Source organism: Heptranchias perlo, unplaced genomic scaffold (assembly GCF_035084215.1).
Source record: "Heptranchias perlo isolate sHepPer1 unplaced genomic scaffold, sHepPer1.hap1 HAP1_SCAFFOLD_1041, whole genome shotgun sequence".
Taxonomy (NCBI): Eukaryota; Metazoa; Chordata; class Chondrichthyes; order Hexanchiformes; family Hexanchidae; genus Heptranchias; species Heptranchias perlo.
Window position 1 is genome coordinate 890 of NW_027138261.1, and position 26,874 is coordinate 27,763.

At 49.7% G+C, this 26,874-nt stretch overlaps 1 protein-coding gene, 1 pseudogene and 1 gene segment (V, D, J or C); 1 reads left to right on the forward strand and 2 right to left on the reverse strand.

Moving 5' to 3' along the window:
* Window positions 1-439: 439 nt before the first annotated feature.
* LOC137307552 (axoneme-associated protein mst101(2)-like) lies at window positions 440-2,622 on the forward strand. Its single transcript, XM_067976865.1, has 2 exons — window positions 440-1,289; window positions 1,340-2,622. Exons 1-2 carry the CDS (start codon window positions 615-617, stop codon window positions 2,330-2,332), a joined length of 1,668 nt encoding a protein of 555 aa, XP_067832966.1. The 5' UTR covers window positions 440-614; the 3' UTR covers window positions 2,333-2,622.
* A 2,422-nt stretch (window positions 2,623-5,044) lies between these two features.
* On the reverse strand, window positions 5,045-24,902 carry LOC137307551 (immunoglobulin lambda constant 7-like). The segment is given in 5 exon segments: window positions 5,045-7,209; window positions 8,576-8,682; window positions 10,762-10,782; window positions 13,041-13,385; window positions 24,769-24,902. Coding segments are annotated over 5 exon segments (585 nt in total).
* On the reverse strand, window positions 10,762-13,033 carry LOC137307550 (RNA-binding protein 25 pseudogene; annotated as a pseudogene).
* Window positions 24,903-26,874: the final 1,972 nt, after the last annotated feature.

Below are 26,874 nucleotides of genomic sequence, written 5' to 3' on the forward strand. Positions count from 1 at the left end.
ACAGTACTCCAGGTGCGGTCTAACCAGGGTTTTGTATAGCTGCAGCATAACTTCTGCCTCCTTGTACTCTAGTCCTCTAGATAGAAAGACCAGCGTTACATTAGCCTTATTGATTATTGTCTGCACCTGTTCATGACACGTCAATGATCAATGGACCTGAACCCCAAGGTCCCTTTGGACATCCACTGTTTTGAACTTTTTACCATTTAGAAAGTACCCTGTTCTATCCTTTTTTGATCCAAAGTGGATGGCCTCACATTTGTCTACATTGAATTCCATTTGCCACAGTTTTGCCCATTCACCTAATCTATCAATATCGCTTTGTAATTTTATGTTTTCATCCACACTGCTTACAATGCCACCAATCTTTGTGTCATCGGCAAGGAAGGAAAGGAGAGAAGGAAGGAAAGGAGAAAAGGAAGGAAAGGAGAGAAAGGAAGGAAAGGAGAGAAGGAAGGAAAGGAGAGAAAGGAAGGAAAGGAGAGAAGGAAGGAAAGGAGAGAAAGAAGGAATGGAGAGAGGAAGGAAAGGAGAGAAAGGAGGAATGGAGAGAAGGAAGGAAAGGAGAGAAAGGAAGGAAAGGAGAGAAGGAAGGAAAGGAGAGAAAGGAAGGAATGGAGAGAAGGAAGGAAAGGAGAGAAAGGAGGAATGGAGAGAAAGGAAGAAAGGAGGAATGGAGAGACGGAAGGAAAGGAGAGAAAGGAAGAAAGGAGGATGGAGAGAAGGAAGGAAAGGAGAAAAGGAAGGAAAGGAGAGAAAGGAAGGAAAGGAGAGAAAGGAAGGAAAGGAGAGAAGGAAGGAAAGGAGAGAAAGGAAGGAAAGGAGAGAAGGAAGGAAAGGAGAGAAAGAAGGAATGGAGAGAAGGAAGGAAAGGAGAGAAAGGAGGAATGGAGAGAAGGAAGGAAAGGAGAGAAAGGAAGGAATGGAGAGAAGGAAGGAAAGGAGAGAAAGGAAGGAAAAGAGAGAAGGAAGGAAAGGAGAGAAAGGAAGGAAAGGAGAGAAGGAAGGAAAGGAGAGAAAGGAAGGAATGGAGAGAAGGAAGGAAAGGAGAGAAAGGAGGAATGGAGAGACGGAAGGAAAGGAGAGAAAGGAGGAATGGAGAGAAGGAAGGAAAGGAGAGAAAGGAAGGAATGGAGAGAAGGAAGGAAAGGAGAGAAAGGAAGGAAAAGAGAGAAGGAAGGAAAGGAGAGAAAGGAAGGAAAGGAGAGAAGGAAGGAAAGGAGAGAAAGGAGGAAAGGAGAGAAGGAAGGAAAGGAGAGAAAGGAGGAATGGAGAGAAGGAAGGAAAGTAGAGAAAGGAGGAATGGAGAGAAGGAAGGAAAGTAGAGAAAGGAAGGAAAGGAGAGAAGGAAGGAAAGGAGAGAAAGGAGGAATGGAGAGAAGGAAGGAAAGGAGAGAAAGGAGGAATGGAGGGAAGGAAGGAAAGGAGAGAAAGGAGGAATGGAGAGAAGGAAGGAAAGGAGAGAACGGAGGAATGGAGAGAAGGAAGGAAAGGAGAGAACGGAGGAATGGAGAGAAGGAAGGAAAGGAGAGAAAGGAGGAATGGAGAGAAGGAAGGAAAGGAGAGAAAAGAGGAATGGAGAGAAGGAAGGAAAGGAGAGAAAGGAAGAATGGAGAGAAGGAAGGAAAGGAGAGAAAGGAAGGAATGGAGAGAAGGAAGGAAAGGAGAGAAAGGAAGGAAAGGAGAGAAGGAAGGAAAGGAGAGAAAGGAAGGAATGGAGAGAAGGAAGGAAAGGAGAGAAAGGAGGAAAGGAGAGAAGGAAGGAAAGGAGAGAAAGGAGGAATGGAGAGAAGGAAGGAAAGGAGAGAAAGGAAGGAATGGAGAGAAGGAAGGAAAGGAGAGAAAGGAAGGAATGGAGAGAAGGAAGGAAAGGAGAGAAAGGAGGAATGGAGAGAAGGAAGGAAAGGAGAGAAAGGAAGGAAAGGAGAGAAGGAAGGAAAGGAGAGAAAGGAGGAATGAAGAGAAGGAAGGAAAGGAGAGAAAGGAGGAATGGAGAGAAGGAAGGAAAGGAGAGAAGGAAGGAAAGGAGAGAAAGGAGGAAAGGAGAGAAGGAAGGAAAGGAGAGAAAGGAGGAATGGAGAGAAGGAAGGAAAGGAGAGAAAGGAGGAATGGAGAGAGAGAAGGAAAGGAGAGAAAGGAAGGAAAGGAGAGATGGAAGGAAAGGAGAGAAAGGAAGAAAGGAGGAATGGAGAGAAGGAAGGAAAGGAGAGAAAGGAGGAATGGAGAGAAGGAAGGAAAGGAGAGAAAGGAAGAAAGACGGAGAGAATTTCATCTGCAAAATGCCCCAGCAACGTCGCACAGCTCCCCAAACAGCCACCTCTCTTTGCACTGAGACACCAGGTGCTCGGGCTCAGGTACAGTTGTCGGGGGTCTGTGCATCACCCGGGGAGCAAAGAGCTCGATCAGTCGGGGCCTCCGAAACCCCAGGCCAGGATGCGTCCCCATCGAGCAGCGCTGCTGCCTTAAACCGCAGAAACGAAAGCAGGGCACAGCATGACCTACTTTAGAAACTGCCAGGGACGCGTCACAGTGGAAAGACAAACAGCAACCCTCTGATAACTCCAGCTCTCACCACATCCGCCCGACCTCTTTCTGTGCAGCTGCAAAACGCGATCAGTTCAAGTCTCCGTTTTGAGTCAGAGATGTTTGCTCAACCCACTGAGCTTGAATTCTAAAGTCCCAACACACTTGGAGCACTGTGCACAGTTCTGTTCTCCATATACCTGGGTTAGACCACACTTGGAGCACTGTGCTCAGTTCTGGTCTCCATATACCTGGGTTAGACCACACTCGGAGCACTGTGCACAGTTCTGGTCTCCATATACCTTGGTTAGACCACACTTGGAGCACTGTGCACAGTTCTGGTCTCCATATACCTTGGTTAGACCACACTTGGAGCACTGTGCACAGTTCTGGTCTCCATATACCTTGGTTAGACCACACTTGGAGCACTGTGCACAGTTCTGGTCTCCATATACCTTGGTTAGACCACACTTGGAGCACTGTGCACAGTTCTGGTCTCCATATACCTTGGGTAGGCCACACTTGGAACACTGTGCACAGTTCTGGTCTCCATATACCTTGGTTAGACCACACTTGGAGCACTGTGCACAGTTCTGGTCTCCATATACCTTGGTTAGACCACACTTGGAGCACTGTGCACAGTTCTGGTCTCCATATACCTTGGTTAGACCACACTTGGAGCACTGTGCTCAGTTCTGGTCTCCATATACCTTGGTTAGACCACACTCGGAGCACTGTGCTCAGTTCTGGTCTCCATATACCTTGGTTAGTCCACACTCGGAGCACTGTGCACGGTTCTGGTCTCCATTGGCCAGAAACTTAACTGGACCAGCCACATAAATACAGTGGCTACAAGAGCAGGTCAGAGGCTGGATATTCTGCGGCGAGTGACTCACCTCCTGACTCCCCAAAGCCTTTCCACCATCTACAAGGCACAAGTCAGGAGTGTGATGGAATACTCTCCACTTGCCTGGATGAGTGCAGCTCCAACAACACTCGAGAAGCTCGACACCATCCAGGGCAAAGCAGCCCCGCTTGATTGGCACCCTAAACATTCACTCCCTTCACCACCGGCGCACCGCGGCCGCAGTGTGGACCATCCACAGGATGCACTGCAGCAACTCGCCAAGGCTTCTTCGACAGCACCTCCCAAACCCGCGACCTCTCCCACCTAGAAGGACGAGGGCAGCAGGCACATGGGAACAACCCCCACCCGCACGTTCCCCTCCGAGTCACACACCATCCCGACTTGGAAATATATCGGCCGTTCCTTCATCGTCGCTGGGTCAAAATCCTGGAACTCCCTCCCGAACAGCACTGTGGGAGAACCTTCACCACACGGACTGCAGCGGTTCAAGAAGGCGGCTCACCACCACCTTCTCAAGGGCAATTAGGGATGGGCAATAAATGCTGGCCTTGCCAGCGACGCCCACATCCCACGAATGAATAAAAAAAAATACCTTGGTTAGACCACACTTGGAGCACTGTGCACAGTTCTGGTCTCCATATACCTGGGTTAGACCACACTTGGAGCACTGTACTCAGTTCTGGTCTCCATATACCTTGGTTAGACCACACTTGGAGCACTGTGCACAGTTCAGGTCTCCATATACCTTGGTTAGACCACACTTGGAGCACTGTGCACAGTTCTGGTCTCCATATACCTTGGTTAGACCACACTTGGAGCACTGTGCACAGTTCTGGTCTCCATATACCTTGGTTAGACCACACTCGGAGCACTGTGCACAGTTCTGGTCTCCGTATACCTGGGTTAGACCACACTCGGAGCACTGGGCACAGTTCTGGTCTCCATATACCTGGGTTAGACCACACTTGGAGCACTGTGCACAGTTCTGGTCTCCATACACCTTGGTTGGACCACACTTGGAGCACTGTGCACAGTTCTGGTCTCCATATACCTTGGTTAGACCACACTTGGAGCACTGTGCACAGTTCTGGTCTCCATATTATAAGAAGGATATAGAGGCACTGAAGAAGGTGCAAAAAAGATTTACAAGGATGATACCAGAACTGAGAGGTTTCTAACTATCAGGAAAGACTGAACAGACTGGGGCTCTTTTCTCCGGAAAAGAGAAGACTGAGGGGTGACCTGATGGAGGTCTTTAAGATTATGAAGGGGTTCGATAGGGTAGACGTAGAGAAGATGTCTCCACTTGTGGGGGGAGAGACCAGAACTAGGCGGGGGGGCCATAAATATAAGAGAGTCACCAATAAATCCAATCGGGGAATTCAGGAGAAACTTCTTTCCCCAGAGAGCGGTGGGAATGGGGAACTCGCTCCCTCGAGGACTAGTCGAGGGGAATAGTGGAGATGGATTTAAGGGGGGAAGCTGTAGAGGGAGTGAGGGTAAATCCATATACCCTCAACTCCCTCTACCGGCCTCTGGTCGATGACCCCTAACCCAATGACAAATCTATCAGAAGTTTACCCAGGTACGTTAAAATTGTTTAGAGATGCTTTGCCCGGGGAAAATAACTGAAATAACAGCGAAGAGAGCCAGTTTTCTTTGTGGGAATGCTCTGTTTATTCGTTAATCAACAAAGAAGTGCAGAAAAATATAAGGCGATCACAAGCCAGTTTGCCGACACCCGATCGCCTGGGAGACTTACTCGTGGGCGATCCGCATCTCGGTCCCCAGTCCACAATCTATGAGCTGAATCCCGCAGCTAGGTTTGAACTGCGCCCGTTCATTGAGATTAAATTCGTAAGCATGCCAAACGGGGAGTTCGGTTAGCAGGGGACGAGGGGCTCCAGCTACGCAGGGAGAGCCTGGAGAAACTTGGGACGTTCTCCTGGAGAGGAGGTCAAGTGGAGATCTGCTAGGACCAGGGGACGAGTGGCTCCAGCCACGCGGAGAGCCTGGAGAAACTTGGGACGTTCTCCTGCAGAGGAGGTCAAGTGGAGATCTGCTAGGACCAGGGGACGAGGGGCTCCAGCTACACTGAGAGCCTGGAGAAACTGGGGTTGATCTCCTGGAGAGGAGGTCAAGTGGAGATCTGCTAGGACCAGGGGACGAGGGGCTCCAGCTACGCTGAGAGCCTGGAGAAACTTGGGACGTTCTCCTGCAGAGGAGATCAAGTGGAGATCTGCTAGGACCAGGGGACGAGGGGCTCCAGCTACGCTGAGAGCCTGGAGAAACTTGGGACGTTCTCCTGCAGAGGAGATCAAGTGGAGATCTGCTAGGACCAGGGGACGAGGGGCTCCATCTACGCTGAGAGCCTGGAGAAACTTGGGACTGTTCTCCTGCAGAGGGGATCAAGTGGAGATCTGCTAGGACCAGGGGACGAGGGGCTCCAGCTACACGGAGAGCCTGGAGAAACTGGGGTTGATCTCCTGGAGAGGAGGTCAAGTGGAGATCTGCTAGGACCAGGGGACGAGGGAGTCCATCTACGCTGAGAGCCTGGAGAAACTGGGGTTGTTCTCCTGGAGAGGGGGTCAAGTGGAGATCTGCTAGGACCAGGGGACGAGGGAGTCCATCTACGCTGAGAGCCTGGAGAAACTTGGGACTGTTCTCCTGCAGAGGAGATCAAGTGGAGATCTGCTAGGACCAGGGGACGAGGGGCTCCAGCTACGCTGAGAGCCTGGAGAAACTGGGGTTGTTCTCCTGGAGAGGAGGTCAAGTGGAGATCTGCTAGGACCAGGGGACGAGGGGCTCCAGCTACACGGAGAGAGCCTGGAGAAACTGGGGTTGTTCTCCTGGAGAGGAGGTCAAGGGGAGATCTGCTAGGACCAGGGGACGAGGGAGTCCATCTACGTGGAGATCCTGCAGAAACTGGGGTTGATCTCCTGGAGAGGAGGTCAAGGGGAGATCTGCTAGGACCAGGGGACGAGGGGCTCCAGCTACACGGAGAGCCTGGAGAAACTGGGGTTGTTCTCCTGGAGAGGAGATCAAGGGGAGATCTGCGAGGACCAGGGGACGAGGGGCTCCAGCTACACGGAGAGAGCCTGGAGAAACTGGGGTTGTTCTCCTGGAGAGGAGATCAAGGGGAGATCTGCTAGGACCAGGGGACGAGGGAGTCCATCTACGCAGGGAGCCTGGAGAAACTTGGGACGTTCTCCTGGAGAGGAGATCAAGGGGAGATCTGCTAGGACCAGGGGACGAGGGAGTCCATCTACGTGGAGAGCCTGGAGAAACTGGGGTTGTTCTCCTGGAGAGGAGATCAAGGGGAGATCTGCGAGGACCAGGGGACGAGGGGCTCCAGCCACGCTGAGAGCCTGAAGAAACTTGGGACGTTCTCCTGGAGAGGAGATCAAGGGGAGATCTGCGAGCACCTTGGGGTTTCTCGAAGGCCGGCCGACAATCAATGACGGAGAGCAGGCGAACCGCGGCCAGGCGTCGAAGCAAAGCACGTAATACTAACCCCCGCCCCCCCCTCAAAGCCTCAGACAACGGGAAACGTTCAAAGAGGAGCAGGAAAAGATTCATCCGCAAGGGAAGAGACAGGCCGGAGAGCAAAAGTTCGAAACGCTCAGCCAGTGGAGGTCCAGGTGGCTCTGACGTATTTACACGGCGAGGGAGAAGGGGCAACGGGAGGCGTTCGGACGGGAGTCGCGAAACTCTCATTTTCTCTCGCCTTCCCATCCGACGGGGTCCGTCCGACCCCACCCCACCCCGTCCTCCGACGTTTTTTCCGACGGTCAGTCGAATCTCTTGCAGTGAGATGCCTTGTGCGTAAATTGAAACAGAATCAGCACGGCCCGTGTCCCCGCGGGAAATTATCTCCCCTTCAAATATTCACCCGATTTTTTGGAAAGTTACGTCCCCCCACCCACCCCCCAGCCCCCGCCGCCGCCGCGTAAAATAACCCTCCTCATCTCTCCGTCCCTCCTCTGGTTCTCTTCCCGATTATCTTAAATCCGCGCCCTCTGGTGACCGACCCTCCTGGAAACGATTCCCACCCTCCCGTCCAACGCGACCGAAACCCCCTCGTGACCGTGAACCCCTCCATCAAATCCCACCCCCCACCCCCACAGCTCCGAGGAGAACAACCCCGGTCTCTCCACATTAACGGAAGTCCCTCGTCTCCGGCCCGGTCCCGTTTCTGTTAAATCTCCTCGGCCCGCCCTCCGAGGCACTGACGGGACAGAGGCAATCGGCGAGCTCTCATTTGTTCATTCTTGGCCGTTCATCCCTAACCTTAACGGGGATGGATTTAAGGGGGGAGGCTGGATGGACACACGAGGGAGAAAGGAATGGAAGCAGATGGGGAGAGGGGGGGAGATGGAGGAGGGGAGGGAGGAAGCTCGTGTGGAGCATGAGCACGATGGGCCGATGGAAGGGCAGGTTGAGAAAGTGGTTAAAAAGCAGACGGGGCTTTACAAAAGCAAGGAAGTCATGATGGACCTTGATAAAACACTGGTTCGGCCACAACTGGAGCATCGTGTCCAGTTCTGGGCCCTGGACTTTAGGGAAGGAGTGAAGGCCCTTAGAGAGGGTGCAGAGGAGATGAGGAACTTTAGTCACCTGGACAGACTGGAGAAGCTGGGGTTGTTCTCCTTGGGGGCAGAGGCGGTCGCGAGGAGATTTGATCGAGGGGGTTCAAAATCAGGAAGGGTCCAGACAGAGCAGATGGAGAGAAACCGTCCCCCCCAATTGGCAGAAGGGTCGAGGACCAGAGGGACACGGATTTGAGGTGAGAGGAGCAAAGACGACATGAGGGGGGAAAACCTTTCTCAACCCAGCGAGCGGTCGGGTTCTGCCCGAGGGGGGTGCTGGAGGCAGATTCAATCGCGGCCTTCAAAAGGGAACTGGATAGACAATTGAAGGGAAAAAAGCGCAGGGGGGCTACGGGGGACTTGCTCGTGCATGGGGCCAGCACGGCCTCGATGGGCCGAGTGGTCCTCCTTCCGCGCTGTGACCTTTCCATCGGCGTTGGGTCGTTGCGGAGAGGAGTATTTGCATTCGGGAATCCAGAGGGCGGGCAGGAGGTGCTGGGAGGCAAGGTGTTTAACGAAGGCAATGATTGCACATTCCCGGGTTTTCTTGTGGCTGTAAAAAAGGGAGCTTAATTTTAAGAGAGTTTAATCTTACCTTAGCCCTCCAAGCGATGATTGAGATGATAATCGCGTACAGGAGGCTTTTACAGATCAGGATCGTATATGATAACTTTGCCACCCCCATGCTCTGGATTTTTTCCTCTGTTGAGTGGAGAAGATGAGAAAATGTTAGACGTCTCCATCTCTCAAGGCCGAGAAACACTTACTCTTCGATTTCAGCGGCCCAGCGTCAACCGTCCGAGGAGGCCCACTCCAAGGACTCGAGCTCCAGGCCGACACTCCCAGTGCCCAGTACTGAGGGAGCGCCGCACCGTCGGAGGGTCGGTACTGAGGGAGCACCGCACTGTCGGAGGGTCGGTACTGAGGGAGCCCCGCACTGTGGGAGGGTCAGTACTGAGGGAGCGCCGCACTGTCGGAGGGTCGGTACTGAGGGAGCCCCGCACTGTCGGAGGGTCGGTACTGAGGGAGGGCCGCACTGTCGGAGGGTCAGTACTGAGGGAGGGCCGCACTGTCGGAGGGTCAGTACTGAGGGAGCGCCGCACTGTCGGAGGGTCGGTACTGAGGGAGCGCCGCACTGTCGGAGGGTCGGTACTGAGGGAGCCCCGCACTGTGGGAGGGTCAGTACTGAGGGAGCGCCGCACTGTCGGAGGGTCGGTACTGAGGGAGCGCCGCACTGTCGGAGGGTCAGTACTGAGGGAGGGCCGCACTGTCGGAGGGTCGGTACCGAGGGAGCCCCGCACTGTGGGAGGGTCAGTACTGAGGGAGCGCCGCACTGTCGGAGGGTCGGTACTGAGGGAGCCCCGCACTGTCGGAGGGGCCGTCTTTCGGACGAGACGTTAAACCGAGGGCCCCGTCTGCCCCTCTCGGGCGGGTGTAAAAGATCCCACGGCCCACTATTGGAAGAAGAGCAGGGGGAGGGGAGTTCTCCCCGGGGGTCCTGGGCCCCGATATTTATCCCTCGACCAACATCACTAAAAAAAAAACAGACGATCTGGGTCATTTATCACATCGGCTGTTTGTGGGATCTTGCTGTGTGTAAATTGGCCGCCTCGTTTCCCCACATTACAGCAGTGACCGCACTCCAAAAGAAAAATACTCTGTTGGCTACAAAGCGGTTCTGGACGTCCTGAGGTGGTGAGAGGGGGGCGAGAGAAATGGGAGATCCTTCTTTCCCTCGAGAGGGGGACTCCATCTCTGAACCCTGCACGAGATCCAAACCAAGATCTCGCAGGATAAAGTCCACAGTTTAAGATAGATCTAGCCCCCCCCCGACCTCCACCCGCCCCCCCCACAACAGATGCCGCTCACAAACATGAGAACAGTAAGAAATAGGAGCGGGAGAAGGCCATTCGGCCCCTCGAGCCCGCTCCGCCATCCAATCAGATCATGGCTGATCTTGGAAATCATCTCCGCTTTCCCGCCCGATCCCCTCGAGTCCAGAAATCCATCCGTCTCAGCCTTGAATACACTCAACGACTCAGCCCTCTGGGGTAGGGAACTCCAGAGATTCTGAGTGAAGAAATCCCTCCTCATCTCAATCTTGGATGGCCGACCCCCTCATCCTGCGACTGCGCCCCCTCGTTCTAGACTCTCCGCCCAGGGAGAAATCCCTCCTCATCTCAGTCTTGGATGGCCGACCCCCTCATCCTGCGACTGCGCCCCCTCATTCTGGACTCTCCGCCCAGGGAGAAATTCCTCCTCATCTCAGTCTTGGATGGCCGACCCCCTCATCCTGCGACTGCGCCCCCCTCATTCTGGACTCTCCGCCCAGGGAGAAATTCCTCCTCATCTCAGTCTTGGATGGCCGACCCCCTCATCCTGCGACTGCGGCCCCCTCATTCTGGACTCTCCAGCCAGGGAGAAATCCCTCCCCATCTCAGTCTTGGATGGCCGACCCCCTCATCCTGAGACTGCGCCCCCTCGTTCTAGACTCTCCGCCCAGGGAGAAATCCCTCCTCATCTCAGTCTTGGATGGCCGACCCCCTCATCGTGCGACTGCGCCCCCTCGTTCTGGACTCTCCGCCCAGGGGGGAAACAGCCTCTCAGCATCGACCCTGTGAAGCCCCCCGCACCCACCGCACTCTCAGAATCTCACAAGACGGTGCAAACGGGTTGCTGAATTTCGCAGATCTTGTAACGAGGGACTACTCGAGACGATAACAAGTCCACGATAATTACACGTGCACCAAGAGCGTTTGATGAAAGCAGTTGTAAACTCACCTTTGCTCAGGCTGCAGCGTTCTGAAATAAAAAAAATAAATAAATGAAGAGTTAGCATCAGACTATTTTATGAAATCTTGGCCCAGGTTCAGATTATCACTTTAAGGATGTGACGGCCTCGGAGAGGTGGCGGAGGAGATTTACCAGAGCGGTCCCCGGTCGGTGGGGGGGGACGAGGGTCTTCAGCTAACGTGGAGAGACTGGGGTCGTTCTCAGAGCGGAGAAGGTTAAGAGGGGGGACTTGATCGAGGCGTTCACAATCGCGAGGGGGTTTCGACAGAGTAAATAAGGAGGGAGTGTCTCCCCCAGTGGGGCAGGAGGGTCAGTCACCAGAGGACGGGGATTTAAGATAATCGGGGAAAGAGCCAGAGGGAGGAAGGAGACGAGGAGATGTTTATTTTACGCAGGGAGTTGTTCCGATCTGGACCGCGCTGCCTGAAAGGGGGGAACGGGAGAAGGTTCAATCGTAACTTTCAAAGGGGAATTGGATAAATACTTTGAAGGGGAAAAATTCACAGGGGTGATTATGAATTTGGCGCCTGGGGCGGACGAGACGTTAAACCGAGGGCCCCGTCTGCCCCTCTCGGGCGGGTGTAAAAGACCCCACGGCCCACTATCGGAAGAAGAGCAGGGGGGGGAGTTCTCCCTGGGGTCCTGGGGCCAATTTCTATCCCGTTAGCTGAAATCATTTAAAAAAAAACCCAGATGATCTGGGTCATTTATCACATCGGCTGTTTGTGGGATCTTGCTGTGCGCAGATCGGCTGCCGCGTTTCCCACATTACAACAGTGAGCACACTTCAAAAAGTCCTTCGTTGGCTCTCTCTTTCTTTCTGTCTCTCTCTCTCTTTCTTTCTTTCTGCCTCTCTCTTTCTTTCTTTCTCTTTCTCTCTTCCTTTCTTTCTCTTTCTTTCTTTCTCTCTTTCTCTCATTCTGTCTCTTTCTTTCTTTCTATCCCTTTCTTTCTTTCTTTCTTTCTCTATTTCTCTCTTTCTTTCTGTCTTTCTATCTTTCTCTCTTTCTTTCTTTCTTTCTCTTTCTTTCTCTCTCTTTCTTTCTCTTTCTTTCTTTCTGTCTCTCTCTCTTTCTTTCTCTTTCTTTCTTTCTCTTTCTTTCTTTCTGCTTCTCTCTCTTTCTGTCTCTCTCTTTCTTTCTCTTTCTTTCTTTCTGTCTCTCTCTCTCTCTTTCTTTCTTTCTGTCTCTCTTTCTGTCTCTCTCTTTCTTTCTTTCTCTCTCTCTCTCTTCCTTTCTTTCTCTTTCTTTCTTTCTCTCTTTCTCTCATTCTGTCTCTTTCTTTCTATCCCTTTCTTTCTTTCTCTATTTCTCTCTTTCTTTCTGTCTTTCTATCTTTCTCTCTTTCTTTCATTCTGTCTCTTTCTTTCTTTCTCTCTTTCTTTAATTCTTTCTCTTTCTTTCTTTCTTTCTGTCTCTCTCTCTTTCTGTCTCTCTCTTTCTTTCTCTTTCTTTCTTTCTCTTTCTTTCTGTCTCTCTCTCTTTCTGTCTCTCTCTTTCTTTCTCTTTCTTTCTTTCTCTTTCTTTCTGTCTCTCTCTCTTTCTATCTCTCTCTTTCTTTCTCTTTCTTTCTTTCTCTTTCTCTTTCTTTCTCTCTCTTTCTTTCTTTCTCTCTTTCTTTCTTTCTCTCTTTCTTTCTGCCTCTCTCTTGCTTTCTTTCTGCCTCTCTTTCTTTCTGTCTGTCTCTCTCTTTCTTTCTTTCTTTCTGTCTCTCTTTCCTTCTTTCTTCCTGTCTTTCTTTCTTTCTCTTGTCTGTATTTTTTTCTCATTTTCTTTCATTCTTTTTTTCTTTCTCTCTCTTTCTTTTTCTCTCTCTCTTTCTTTCTGTCTGTCTCTCTCTTTCTTTCTTTCTGTCCCTCTCTTTCTTTTTCTCTCTCTCTTTCTTTCTTTCTGTCTCTCTCTTTCTTTCTTTCTGTCTCTCTCTTTCTTTCTTTCTCTCTCTCTCTCTCTTTCTGCCTTTCTTTCTTTTCTCTGTCTTTTCTTTTCTCTCTTCCTTTCTTTCCCCTCTCTCACTCTCCTTCTTCCTCTCTCTCTCTTTCTATCTTTCTTTCTGTCTCTCTCTCTCTCTCTCTTTCTGCCATTCTTTCTTTTCTCTGTCTTTTCTTTTCTCTCTTCCTTTCTTTCCCCCTCCCACTCTCCTTCTTTCTGTCTCCCTCCTTCCTTCTCTCTTTCATTCCTCCCTTTCCCTCTCTCTCTCTCGCTCCGTTGTTTTTCCCTTTGCCAGCTGAAATGAAAGCTCAGAGTCACGATCTTTGCCAGCGTGCCTACCAGCCATGATGGTTATCTCGTCGGTGAAGTTCACGGCTTGCGATCCGTTTTGATAGTGGCTCACGTGGCAAAGGACTTTCTGGGGCTGGACCAGCGCCTGGCCGTCGATCCTTAGCCGACTGCTGATGCTGTAGCTTTTTCCCCTTTCCCCTGCGATAGACCTCAGGTCGGTTTGAACCTTGCTCTCGGTTGGTGCCTGCTCCTGGCCATTAATGAACCAGTAGATCGCGATGTTGTCCGGGTTGAACCCAGACACCAGACAGACCACGGTCGCTCGCTGCTTTGCCCTGATCTCTTGCGGGGAGGGCTTGAAGACGACGACTGTTGGACTCCTGATCCCGTGTTCTGCCAGGGGGGCGATTTCGAACAGTGAAAGAAACAATTAAATTCTTATTTTGTGCCGATCGACGACACCAACTGAGGTGGCCAATTGGCCCATCCACATTTTTTTAACGTGGACTCTCGTTAAGGCTACGACTCAGAAACAGGCCGTTCGGCCCATCATGCTCCATGCTGGTGCTCATGCTCCACACGAGCCTCCTCCCTCCCCTACTCCATCTCCCCCTCTCCCCCTCTCCTTCCATTCCTTTCTCCCTCATGTGTCTATCCAGCTTCCCCACTTAAATCCATCTCCACTATTCCCCTCGACTACTCCTCGAGGGAGCGAGTTCCGCATTCCCACCGCTCTCTGGGGAAAGAAGTTTCTCCTGAATTCCCCGATTGGATTTATTAGTGACTCTCTTATATTTATGGCCCCCCCTAGTTCTGGTCTCTCCCCCCATAAGTGGAGACATCTTCTCTATGTCTACCCTATCGAACCCTTTCATGAATCTTAAAGACCTCCATCAGGTCACCCAGAGTTTCTTTGAGGGTGTAACTAGCAGGGTCGATAAAGGGGAACCAGTAGATGTAGTATATTTAGATTTTCAAAAGGCAGTCGATAAGGTGCCACATAAAAGGTGGTTACACAAGATTAGGGCTCATGGTGTTGGGGGTAATATATTAGCATGGATAGAGGATTGGTTAATGGACAGAAAACAGAGAGTAGGGATAAACGGGTCATTCTCAGGTTGGCAGGCTGTAACTAGTGGGGTACCACAAGGATCAGTGCTCGGGCCTCAGCTATTTACAATCGATATTAATGACTTAGATGAAGGGACCGAGTGTAATGTCTCCAAGTTTGCTGACGATACAAAGCTAGGTGGGAAAGTGAGGAGGACACAAAGGGATGGAGACAGGTTAAGTGAGTGGGCAAGAAGGCGGCAGGTGGAGTATAATGTGGGGAAATGTGAGGTTATTCACTTTGGTAGGAAGAATAGAAAAACTGAAGGTTTTTTAAAAGGTGGGAGACTAAGAAATGTTGGTGCTCAGAGGGATTTGGGTGTCCTCGTACAAGAAACACAAAAAGTTAACCTGCAGGTACAGCGAGCAATTAGGAAGGCAAATGGTACGTTGGCCTTTATTGCAATGGGATTGGAGTACAAGAGTAAGGAAGTCTTGCTACAATTGTACAGGGGCTTTGGAGAGACCCTCACCTGGAGTACGGCGTCCAGTTTTGGTCTCCTTATCTAAGGAAGGAGATACTTGCCTTCGAGGCGGTGCAACAAAGGTTCACTAGATTGATTCCTGGCTTGAGAGGGTTGTCCTATGAGGAGAGGTTGAGTAGAATGGGCCTATACTCTCTGGAGTTTAGAAGAATGAGAGGTGATCTCATTGAAACATATAAGATTCTGAGGGGGAGCTTGACAGGGTAGATGCTGAGAGGCTGTTTCCTCCTGTCTGGAGAGTCTAGAACCAGGGGGCATAGTCTCAGGATAAGGGGTTGGCCATCCTAGATTGAGATGAGGAGGAATTTCTTCACTCAGAGGGTTGTGAATCTTTGGAATTCTCTACCCCAGAGGGCTGTGGATGCTCAGTCATTGGATATATTCAAGGCTAAATGTAAGGAGTCTTACAACACCAGGTTATAGTCCAACAGTTTGATTTGAAAATCACAAGCTTTCGGAGCTAACCTCCTTCATCGGATGAGTGAGAGGTTCTAAAAACGCATAGCTTGTGCTCTCTCCGAGCCCCCTCTGGCCCCTTTTTCTCGCACGGCGCAATCTTAAATTGTAATCAGTACGGTCGCGGCCACCTTTTCAAAGACGAGCAAGGGTGGGGGGGTGAGGGGGATCTTCGTCCCCCCCCCCTGCCCACCGGTGTCCTGGGCCAATTTTTAATCCCACAGCCGACCAGAGGTTTGCAAGGGGGCACAAGATAATGGGGCCGGGTGGTCTACGGGGTCCAGAGAAGTGAGGAGAGATCGGACAAGGGTCCTGATCGACAGGAAAGAATTCGATTGTCTCATCGAGAAGATCGTATATCAACCAGCCAGTGTCGTGGTTAAAACATACGATGCGTTACAGCTCGCCAACCAATTTGGCGTCTTGCTACTGGCCTGTGACAAATGTAGGCGGCCAACAGAGACCTTTATTTAGGTGTTGGAACAAAGCCAACTGCTCTGGGTGAGTTTTGAAACCTTCGCAGTTTTAACATTCAATCTCCGCCCATGGTCTCGCCCATATCTATCTCAGCCTTGAATACATTCAACGATGCAGCATCCACACCACATGACCTCTGAGGTAGAGAATTCCAAAGATCCGCAACTCTCCGAGTGAAGAAACTTTTCCTCATCTCAGTCTTGGATGGCCGACCCCCTTATCCTGAGACCGTGTCCCGCCCCCCCCCGCCCTGCCCCGGTTCTGGATTCTCCAGCCAGGGGGGGGGGGGAAACAATCTCAGCATCGACCAGCTTATCGATCGCGTGGGATCTTGCTGTGCGCAGTGTAACCCCTACATCACAACAGTGACCGCACTCAAAATACAGCTCCCCGACTCAAAACTTGGTCTCAGATCCACGGGACCGCGGAACGATGCAGAACAGAACGAAACCATTCGGCCCATCGTGCCTGTGCCGGCTCTTTGAAAAAGAACTATCCAATTGGTCCCGTCTCCCCCGTCCCTTTTCCCCGTAGCGAATGCTCGAGACGGTAGGGGGAGGAGCGGGGGTGGGGGGAGACCGCTGGGGTTGTCCTCCTCAGAGCAGGGAAGGTTAAGAGGGGGGACTTGATCGAGGGGTTCACAATCACGAGGGGGTTTCGACAGAGTGAATAAGGAGGGAGTGTTTCCCAGCGGGGCAGGAGGGTCGGCAGCCGGAGGACCTGCAGATTTAAGGCAATCGGGGAAAGAACCAGAGGAAGGGGGAGAGGTGGAGGATTATTTTAATGCGTTGAGTTTTTACGATCTGGAATCCGTAAGAGGGTGTGGGTTGTAACCTTCAAAAGGGAGATTGAATAAATATTTGAAGGGGAAAAGATTGGTAGGGCGACGGGGGGAGGGGGGGCAGTGGGACTAATTGGTGAGGTCTTCCAAGGAGCCTAGCATTGGCACGATGGGCGCAATGGCCTCCTTCTGTGCTGAGAGTTACCATGATTCAAAATCCCAACCAGTCCAATCGGGGTCTTCCAAAAGCCTCCGCCATTCTGCAGTTATCAACAACGGCCTCAAACGATGGCAGGGTTCGAATATTAATCGCGCACACGCGGATAAAGACGTACGAGTTAAGAGCAGGAGGAGGCCACTCGGCCCCTCGAGCCTGCTCCGCCATTTGATAAGATCATGGCTGATCTGTGATCTAACTCCATATACCTGCCTTTGGCCCATATCCCTTAAGACCTTTGGTTGCCAAAAAGCTATCGATCTCAGATTTAAATTTAGCGATTGAGCTAGTATCAATTGCCGTTTGCGGAAGAGAATTCCAAACTTCTACCTCCCTTTGTGTGTAGAAATGTTTTCTAATCTCGCTCCTGAAAGGTCGGGCTCTAATTTTTAGACTGTGCCCCCTACTCCTAGAATCCCCAACCAGCGGAAATAGTTTCTCTCTCTCCACCCTATCCGTTCCCCTTAATATCTTATAAACTTCGATCAGGTCACCCCTTAACCTTCGAAACTCCAGAGAACACAACCCCAATTTGTGTAATCTCTCCTCGTAACTTAACCCTTGAAGTCCGGGTATCATTCCACGCTGCACTCCCTCCAAGGCCAGTATGTCCTTCCGAAGGTGCGGTGCCCAGAACTGCTCACAGTACTCCAGGTGCGGTCTAACCAGGGTTTTGTATAGCTGCAGCACAACTTCTGCCCCCTTGTACTCTCGTCCTCTAGATATAAAGACCAGCGTTACATTAGCCTTATTGATTATTGTCTGCACCTGTTCATGACACGTCAATGATCGATGGACCTGAACCCCGAAGTCCCTTTGGACGTCCACTGTTTTGAACTTTTTACCATTTAGAAAGTACCCTGTTCTATCCTTTTTTGATGAATGTAATATTTTGACAAGTCTACCTACCTCGAATGACTAATTTAGTCCCATCACCAAATGCATAATCGTAGCTGCCTGAGCAGTGAAACAAATTAGGATTAAAACCGCCAACCGGTTGACGACTTTTAAAACAGCACATCTTCAGAGAGGGCTCCTCTGCCAACATACCAGTTAAGGCAGGAATAATTCACTCGAAAGCATTAATTACTACAGGCGTCGTTAACAAATTAAAGCCTGGAGTACTGAACCCGGCCGCCAGCCGTTAACTGATGTAATTCGGCCGACGTCTCACTCACCCAGGCGACCGTCAACATCGAGACGTGGGAAAAAAATAGGAGCGGGGGAAGGCCATTCGGCCCTTCGAGCCTGCCCCGCCGTTCGATTTGATCCTGGCCGACCCTGTATCTCAAGACCGTATTCCCGCTCTCTCCCCGTACCCCTCGATGCCTTTTGTGTCTAGAAATCTATCCAGCTCCTTCTTGAATATATTCAGGGAATTGGCCTCCACGGCCTTCTGGGGCAGAGAATTCTACCCTCTGAGTGAAGAAATTTCTCCTCATCTCAGTCCGAAACGTCCTAACCACCCCCCACCCCCCCGTATCCTGAGATTGTGACCCCCCTTCGAAACTCGAGGGAATACAGGCCGAGTCGACCCAATCTCTCCTCGTCCCAGGGATCAGTCTAGCGAACCTGCGATGCGCTCCCTCTGTGGCAAATCTCCTTTCTTAGTTCACTAACGCAGTGCCAGCTCCAACATACAAAGGTCGAGTCCACATTACGATAAACCCATCACAAAAATAATCCTCGCAGATGTTATTATTTACGTTTGATATTGGTTATTGGCTCGTATCGGCTCGCCGTAAGCTAGCTCATAAACGAACCAGGAGGTTTCCAACTGAAGCAAACTGCATTTCTCAACACCGTCTAATCTATCTATGTGTGAACCTATCTGTAGTTAATTCAGCTCAAGGCAGTGCGTCAACTGACCAGTTAGGACAGAGAACGCTGGACGATTTTTGGAGTCCCTTCCCAATTATTAATTACGTGCGAGGTGAAACTAGTTATCCTGGCTTCGGTTAACTCGCCCAAAATCGCCAGCATCGACCCTCGTCCAAAATAGAAAGGGTCGTTATACCCGTCCGCACTGCACCGAGTGACAGTGCGAAAACACAGAGATTGTCGATAGATACATAGACCAACAAGGAGATAAGTGGAGAGACGGGCAGAGGGGTGGAGAGATAGAGAGACAGACAGAGAGATAGATAGAGAGAGAGATAGAGAGATAGATAGAGAGACAGACAGAGAGATAGATAGAGAGACAGACAGAGAGATAGATAGAGAGACAGACAGAGAGAGAGACAGAGAGATAGAGAGACAGATAGAGAGATAGATAGAGAGACAGACAGAGAGAGAGATAGAGAGACAGACAGAGAGATAGATAGAGAGAGAGATAGAGAGATAGATAGAGAGACAGACAGAGAGATAGATAGAGAGAGAGATAGAGAGATAGATAGAGAGACAGACAGAGAGATAGATAGAGAGACAGACAGAGAGAGAGACAGAGAGATAGAGAGACAGACAGAGAGATAGATAGAGAGACAGACAGAGAGAGAGATAGAGAGAGAGATAGAGAGATAGATAGAGAGACAGACAGAGAGAGAGCCAGAGAGATAGAGAGACAGATAGAGAGATAGATAGAGAGACAGACAGAGAGATAGATAGAGAGACAGACAGAGAGATAGATAGAGAGACAGACAGAGAGAGAGACAGAGAGATAGAGAGACAGATAGAGAGATAGATAGAGAGACAGACAGAGAGAGAGATAGAGAGAGAGATAGAGAGATAGATAGAGAGACAGACAGAGAGATAGATAGAGAGACAGACAGAGAGAGAGACAGAGAGATAGAGAGACAGACAGAGAGATAGATAGAGAGACAGACAGAGAGATAGATAGAGAGACAGACAGAGAGATAGATAGAGAGGCAGACAGAGAGAGAGCCAGAGAGATAGAGAGAGAGACAGATAGAGAGACAGACAGAGAGATAGACAGAGAGACAGACAGAGAGATAGATAGAGAGACAGACAGAGAGATAGATAGAGAGACAGACAGAGAGAGAGATAGAGAGAGAGATAGAGAGAGAGATAGAGAGACAGACAGAGAGATAGATAGAGAGACAGACAGAGAGAGAGATAGAGAGACAGACAGAGAGATAGACAGAGAGACAGACAGAGAAATAGATAGAGAGACAGACAGAGAGATAGATAGATAGAGAGACAGACAGAGAGAGAGAGAGAGAGACAGACAGAGAGAGAGATAGAGAGACAGACAGAGAGATAGATAGAGAGACAGACAGAGAGATAGATAGAGAGATAGAGAGACAGAGAGATAGAGAGAGAGATAGAGAGATAGATAGAGAGACAGAGAGAGAGATAGATAGAGAGACAGAGAGAGATAGATAGAGAGAGAGATAGAGAGATAGATAGAGAGACAGACAGAGAGATAGATAGAGAGACAGAGAGAGAGATAGATAGAGAGACAGAGAGAGAGATAGATAGAGAGACAGAGAGAGATAGATAGAGAGAGAGACAGAGAGATCGATAGAGAGACAGACAGAGAGATAGATAGAGAGATAGATAGAGAGACAGACAGAGAGATAGATAGAGAGATAGAGAGACAATGAGAGAGATAGATAGAGAGACAGAGAGAGATAGATAGAGAGAGAGATAGAGAGATAGATAGAGAGACAGACAGAGAGATAGATAGAGAGACAGACAGAGAGATAGATAGAGAGACAGATAGAGAGAGAGATAGAGAGACAGACAGAGAGAGAGACAGAGAGATAGAGAGACAGACAGAGAGTTAGATAGAGAGATAGATAGAGAGACAGACAGAGAGATAGATAGAAAGATAGAGAGACAGACAGAGAGATAGATGATAGATAGAGAGACAGAGAGATAGATAGAGAGACAGACAGAGAGAGAGATAGAGAGATAGAGAGACAGACAGAGAGATAGATGATAGATAGAGAGACAGACAGAGAGATCGAAGATAGATAGAGAGACAGACAAAGAGATAGATAGAGAGACAGACAGAGAGACAGACAGAGATAGATAGAGAGACAGACAGAGAGAGAGACAGAGAGATAGAGAGAGAGACAGATAGAGAGACAGACAGAGATAGATAGAGAGACAGACAGAGAGACAGACAGAGATAGATAGAGAGACAGACAGAGAGACAGACAGAGATAGATAGAGAGACAGACAGAGAGAGAGACAGAGAGATAGAGAGAGAGACAGATAGAGAGACAGACAGAGAGATAGACAGAGAGACAGACAGAGATAGATAGAGAGACAGACAGAGAGACAGACAGAGAGATAGACAGAGAGACAGACAGAGATAGATAGAGAGACAGACAGAGAGACAGACAGAGATAGATAGAGAGACAGACAGAGAGAGAGACAGAGAGATAGAGAGAGAGACAGATAGAGAGACAGACAGAGATAGATAGAGAGACAGACAGAGAGAGAGACAGAGAGATAGAGAGAGAGACAGATAGAGAGACAGATAGAGAGATAGACAGAGAGATAGATAGAGAGACAGACAGAGAGATAGATAGAGAGACAGACAGAGATAGATAGAGAGACAGACAGAGAGAGAGATAGAGAGACAGACAGAGAGATAGATAGAGAGATAGACAGAGAGAGAGAGACAGAGAGATAGATAGAGAGACAGACAGACAGAGAGAGAGATAGATAGAGAGACAGACAGAGAGAGAGAGAGAGAGACAGACAGAGAGAGAGATAGAGAGACAGACAGAGAGATAGATAGAGAGACAGACAGAGAGATAGATAGAGAGATAGAGAGACAGAGAGATAGAGAGAGAGATAGAGAGATAGATAGAGAGACAGAGAGAGAGATAGATAGAGAGACAGAGAGAGATAGATAGAGAGAGAGATAGAGAGATAGATAGAGAGACAGACAGAGAGATAGATAGAGAGACAGAGAGAGAGATAGATAGAGAGACAGAGAGAGAGATAGATAGAGAGACAGAGAGAGATAGATAGAGAGAGAGACAGAGAGATCGATAGAGAGACAGACAGAGAGATAGATAGAGAGATAGATAGAGAGACAGACAGAGAGATAGATAGAGAGATAGAGAGACAATGAGAGAGATAGATAGAGAGACAGAGAGAGATAGATAGAGAGAGAGATAGAGAGATAGATAGAGAGACAGACAGAGAGATAGATAGAGAGACAGACAGAGAGATAGATAGAGAGACAGATAGAGAGAGAGATAGAGAGACAGACAGAGAGAGAGACAGAGAGATAGAGAGACAGACAGAGAGTTAGATAGAGAGATAGATAGAGAGACAGACAGAGAGATAGATAGAAAGATAGAGAGACAGACAGAGAGATAGATGATAGATAGAGAGACAGAGAGATAGATAGAGAGACAGACAGAGAGAGAGATAGAGAGATAGAGAGACAGACAGAGAGATAGATGATAGATAGAGAGACAGACAGAGAGATCGAAGATAGATAGAGAGACAGACAAAGAGATAGATAGAGAGACAGACAGAGAGACAGACAGAGATAGATAGAGAGACAGACAGAGAGAGAGACAGAGAGATAGAGAGAGAGACAGATAGAGAGACAGACAGAGATAGATAGAGAGACAGACAGAGAGACAGACAGAGATAGATAGAGAGACAGACAGAGAGACAGACAGAGATAGATAGAGAGACAGACAGAGAGAGAGACAGAGAGATAGAGAGAGAGACAGATAGAGAGACAGACAGAGAGATAGACAGAGAGACAGACAGAGATAGATAGAGAGACAGACAGAGAGACAGACAGAGAGATAGACAGAGAGACAGACAGAGATAGATAGAGAGACAGACAGAGAGACAGACAGAGATAGATAGAGAGACAGACAGAGAGAGAGACAGAGAGATAGAGAGAGAGACAGATAGAGAGACAGACAGAGATAGATAGAGAGACAGACAGAGAGAGAGACAGAGAGATAGAGAGAGAGACAGATAGAGAGACAGATAGAGAGATAGACAGAGAGATAGATAGAGAGACAGACAGAGAGATAGATAGAGAGACAGACAGAGATAGATAGAGAGACAGACAGAGAGAGAGATAGAGAGACAGACAGAGAGATAGATAGAGAGATAGACAGAGAGAGAGAGACAGAGAGATAGATAGAGAGACAGACAGACAGAGAGAGAGATAGATAGAGAGACAGACAGAGAGAGAGAGAGAGAGACAGACAGAGAGAGAGATAGAGAGACAGACAGAGAGATAGATAGAGAGACAGACAGAGAGATAGATAGAGAGATAGAGAGACAGAGAGATAGAGAGAGAGATAGAGAGATAGATAGAGAGACAGAGAGAGAGATAGATAGAGAGACAGAGAGAGATAGATAGAGAGAGAGATAGAGAGATAGATAGAGAGACAGACAGAGAGATAGATAGAGAGACAGAGAGAGAGATAGATAGAGAGACAGAGAGAGAGATAGATAGAGAGACAGAGAGAGATAGATAGAGAGAGAGACAGAGAGATCGATAGAGAGACAGACAGAGAGATAGATAGAGAGATAGATAGAGAGACAGACAGAGAGATAGATAGAGAGATAGAGAGACAATGAGAGAGATAGATAGAGAGACAGAGAGAGATAGATAGAGAGAGAGATAGAGAGATAGATAGAGAGACAGACAGAGAGATAGATAGAGAGACAGACAGAGAGATAGATAGAGAGACAGATAGAGAGAGAGATAGAGAGACAGACAGAGAGAGAGACAGAGAGATAGAGAGACAGACAGAGAGTTAGATAGAGAGATAGATAGAGAGACAGACAGAGAGATAGATAGAAAGATAGAGAGACAGACAGAGAGATAGATGATAGATAGAGAGACAGAGAGATAGATAGAGAGACAGACAGAGAGAGAGATAGAGAGATAGAGAGACAGACAGAGAGATAGATGATAGATAGAGAGACAGACAGAGAGATCGAAGATAGATAGAGAGACAGACAAAGAGATAGATAGAGAGACAGACAGAGAGACAGACAGAGATAGATAGAGAGACAGACAGAGAGAGAGACAGAGAGATAGAGAGAGAGACAGATAGAGAGACAGACAGAGATAGATAGAGAGACAGACAGAGAGACAGACAGAGATAGATAGAGAGACAGACAGAGAGACAGACAGAGATAGATAGAGAGACAGACAGAGAGAGAGACAGAGAGATAGAGAGAGAGACAGATAGAGAGACAGACAGAGAGATAGACAGAGAGACAGACAGAGATAGATAGAGAGACAGACAGAGAGACAGACAGAGAGATAGACAGAGAGACAGACAGAGATAGATAGAGAGACAGACAGAGAGACAGACAGAGATAGATAGAGAGACAGACAGAGAGAGAGACAGAGAGATAGAGAGAGAGACAGATAGAGAGACAGACAGAGATAGATAGAGAGACAGACAGAGAGAGAGACAGAGAGATAGAGAGAGAGACAGATAGAGAGACAGATAGAGAGATAGACAGAGAGATAGATAGAGAGACAGACAGAGAGATAGATAGAGAGACAGACAGAGATAGATAGAGAGACAGACAGAGAGAGAGATAGAGAGACAGACAGAGAGATAGATAGAGAGATAGACAGAGAGAGAGAGACAGAGAGATAGATAGAGAGACAGACAGACAGAGAGAGAGAGACAGATAGGGAGAGAGAGACAGATAGAGAGATAGAGAGAGAGAGATGTCCTTATATATATGTAGCTTTACCTAAAACAATTAACTTGGACCCCCCGCTCCGAAATATTAAATATTAACAGAGCACAGAGATACATCCTTGCCTTAAACCCTCTGACCTACCTGTGGCTCGTGCTCCCTGGGCGGCGGGGGGGGGTCCGAGGGAGCCCCCTTCATAACAACCGAGAGCACAGGAACAGGAGGGAGGCCGTTCAGCCCCTCGAGCCCGTTCCGCCATTCAATCAGACCGCCATTGACCTGTGACCTAACTCCATCTATCTGCCTTTGGCTAACCCCCTTCACCCCAACAAAAATCTATCGCTCTCAGTCTTGACAAATATCTCTCTCTCTCTCTCTCTCTCTCGACCCCGATCGAATCTTTTAATCATCGCAAACCCCTCGATTAGATCACCCCTTAATCTTCGACGCTCGAGGGAACGCTCTGTGCGACCTCTCCTCATTTCAGCCTCCCCCCCCGACCCCCCGGTATCTTTCCCGGTGAATTCGGCCAGTGGAAACCTTACTTTCCGCAGCTCACGGACTGGATCCAATTCACTTAACACCCGGAAGAGTGAAATTCGCCAAACTCTCCACTCCCATCCTCACCTTCAGCTGAGGCGTTCAAGGTGAACCAAACTCCCAATCCCCTCGTTCGAATCCATGAGCCACTTTCAGTCAACGGAGAACACATCGAGACTACAGCAGAGGATCAGGCCGTTCGGCCCCACTGCTCCACACGAGCCTCCTCTCTCCCCTACTCCATCTCCCCATCTCCTTCCATCCCTTTCTCCCTCATGTGTCTATCCAGCTTCCCCCCTCAAATCCATCTCCACTATTCCCCTCGACTACTCCTCGAGGGAGCGATTTCCACATTCCCACCGCTCTCTGGGGAAAGAAGTTTCTCCTGAATTCCCCGATTGGATTTATTAGTGACTCTCTTATATTTATGGCCCCCCCCCCCCCTAGTTCTGGTCTCTCCCCCACAAGTTGAAACATCTTCTCTACGTCTACCCTATCGAACCCTTTCATAATCTTAAAGACCTCCATCAGGTCACCCCTCAGTCTTCTCTGTTCCAGAGAAAAGAGCCCCAGTCTGTTCAGTCTTTCCTGATAGTTCGAAACCTCTCAGTTCTGGTATCATCCTTGTAAATCTTTCTTTGCACCTTCTCCAGTGCCTCCATATCCTTTTTTATTAATATGGAGACCAGAACTGTGCACAGTGCTCCAAGTGTGGTCTAACCAAGGTATATGGAGACCAGAACTGTGCACAGTGCTCCGAGTGTAGTCTAACCAAGGTATATGGAGACCAGAACTGCCTACAGTACTCCGAGTGTAGTCTAACCAAGGTATATGGAGACCAGAACTGCCTACAGTACTCCGAGTGTAGTCTAACCAAGGTATATGGAGACCAGAACTGCCTACAGTACTCCGAGTGTAGTCTAACCAAGGTATATGGAGACCAGAACTGCCTACAGTACTCCGAGTGTAGTCTAACCAAGGTATACGGAGACCAGAACTGCGTACAGTGCTCCGAGTGTGGTCTAACCCAGGTATATGGAGACCAGAACTGCGCACAATGTTATATCTTTTTGGTTCGCTAGCCCTGTCATCTTATTCTGCTCTCACCGACCCAGTTGATTAGCCCTGTTTGCGTCGACACTGCTCTGTTTCGGGTCGAAACCTCTCTGTCGCGTTCCCCTCAGTAACCCACGAGTTTCTCTCTCTCTCTCGGGTCTCTCTCTCTCTCGGCAAACTCACAAGCCAGAACCAACTCAACCGCGTTCCAGTGTCAGCAGCACATAAATCCCTGCGCTCAAACGGCTTTTCAGGCATGAGACGGAGATCTCCCCTTACCTAAAACGGCCAGTCTGGTCCCATTTCCGAAGTAGGCTTCACTGTTTGAACACAGCAGTTGCGTACTGTAAGGAAACCACGTTCGTCCCCCCCTCTCTCTCTCTCTCTCTCTCTCCCTCCCCTCCAACTCGAGTCTGGTTCACTCGGTCTGCTCTGGCGGAGCCCGCGACTCCGTCGGCTGTGCAGACCTGCACCCTCGTGAGTTCACCCCTCACCGATCAAACATCAAAAGAGAAAATGGACCCCAACCCAATCTCCAGACCCCGATTCTGAGCGACGAGGGAAAGCAGAGGCACGCGGTCCGACTTACCCAGGACTGGCAACTTGGTCCCTTGGCCAAAGTGGACTACGCTTCCTGCCCAATGCCAAGTCAAGAATGCCCCCGCTCTGACTGAAAGCTTCGGAGGGCCACTTCAGACGCCAGCCGTGACGAGGGGCGCGTGGCGGAGGCGAGCTTGTCCGGAGTCACTCGCCTCTGCGGCACAGCCCCTCCGAAAATGGCTAAATCCAGATCCCATCCCCAATCTGCCCGGCCCCCGCTCCGAGGGCCGCAGATCCCACTCGAACCTGCGCTTCTCCGACGGGCGGTTTCGAGACAAGCCAGCGAGGTGCTTCAGCAGCGTAGGGAGAGCGCCGGTTTGCGCACGGCAAGATCCCAAGAGCAGCGACGTGACGACTGACCGGCTAACCGTGTCTTTTTTTTTGTTTCGGTTTAAGGATACTGGCCCCAATGATACCAGCACCGGTGAGAGAAGCAGCCGGTGGGGACGAGGCGTAAAACCATTCCCTTCCTCCCGAAAGCCGGAGTCGGATCTTCGAACGCAGGACGGATTTCCAGGACCCGCGACGGTCCGGGCG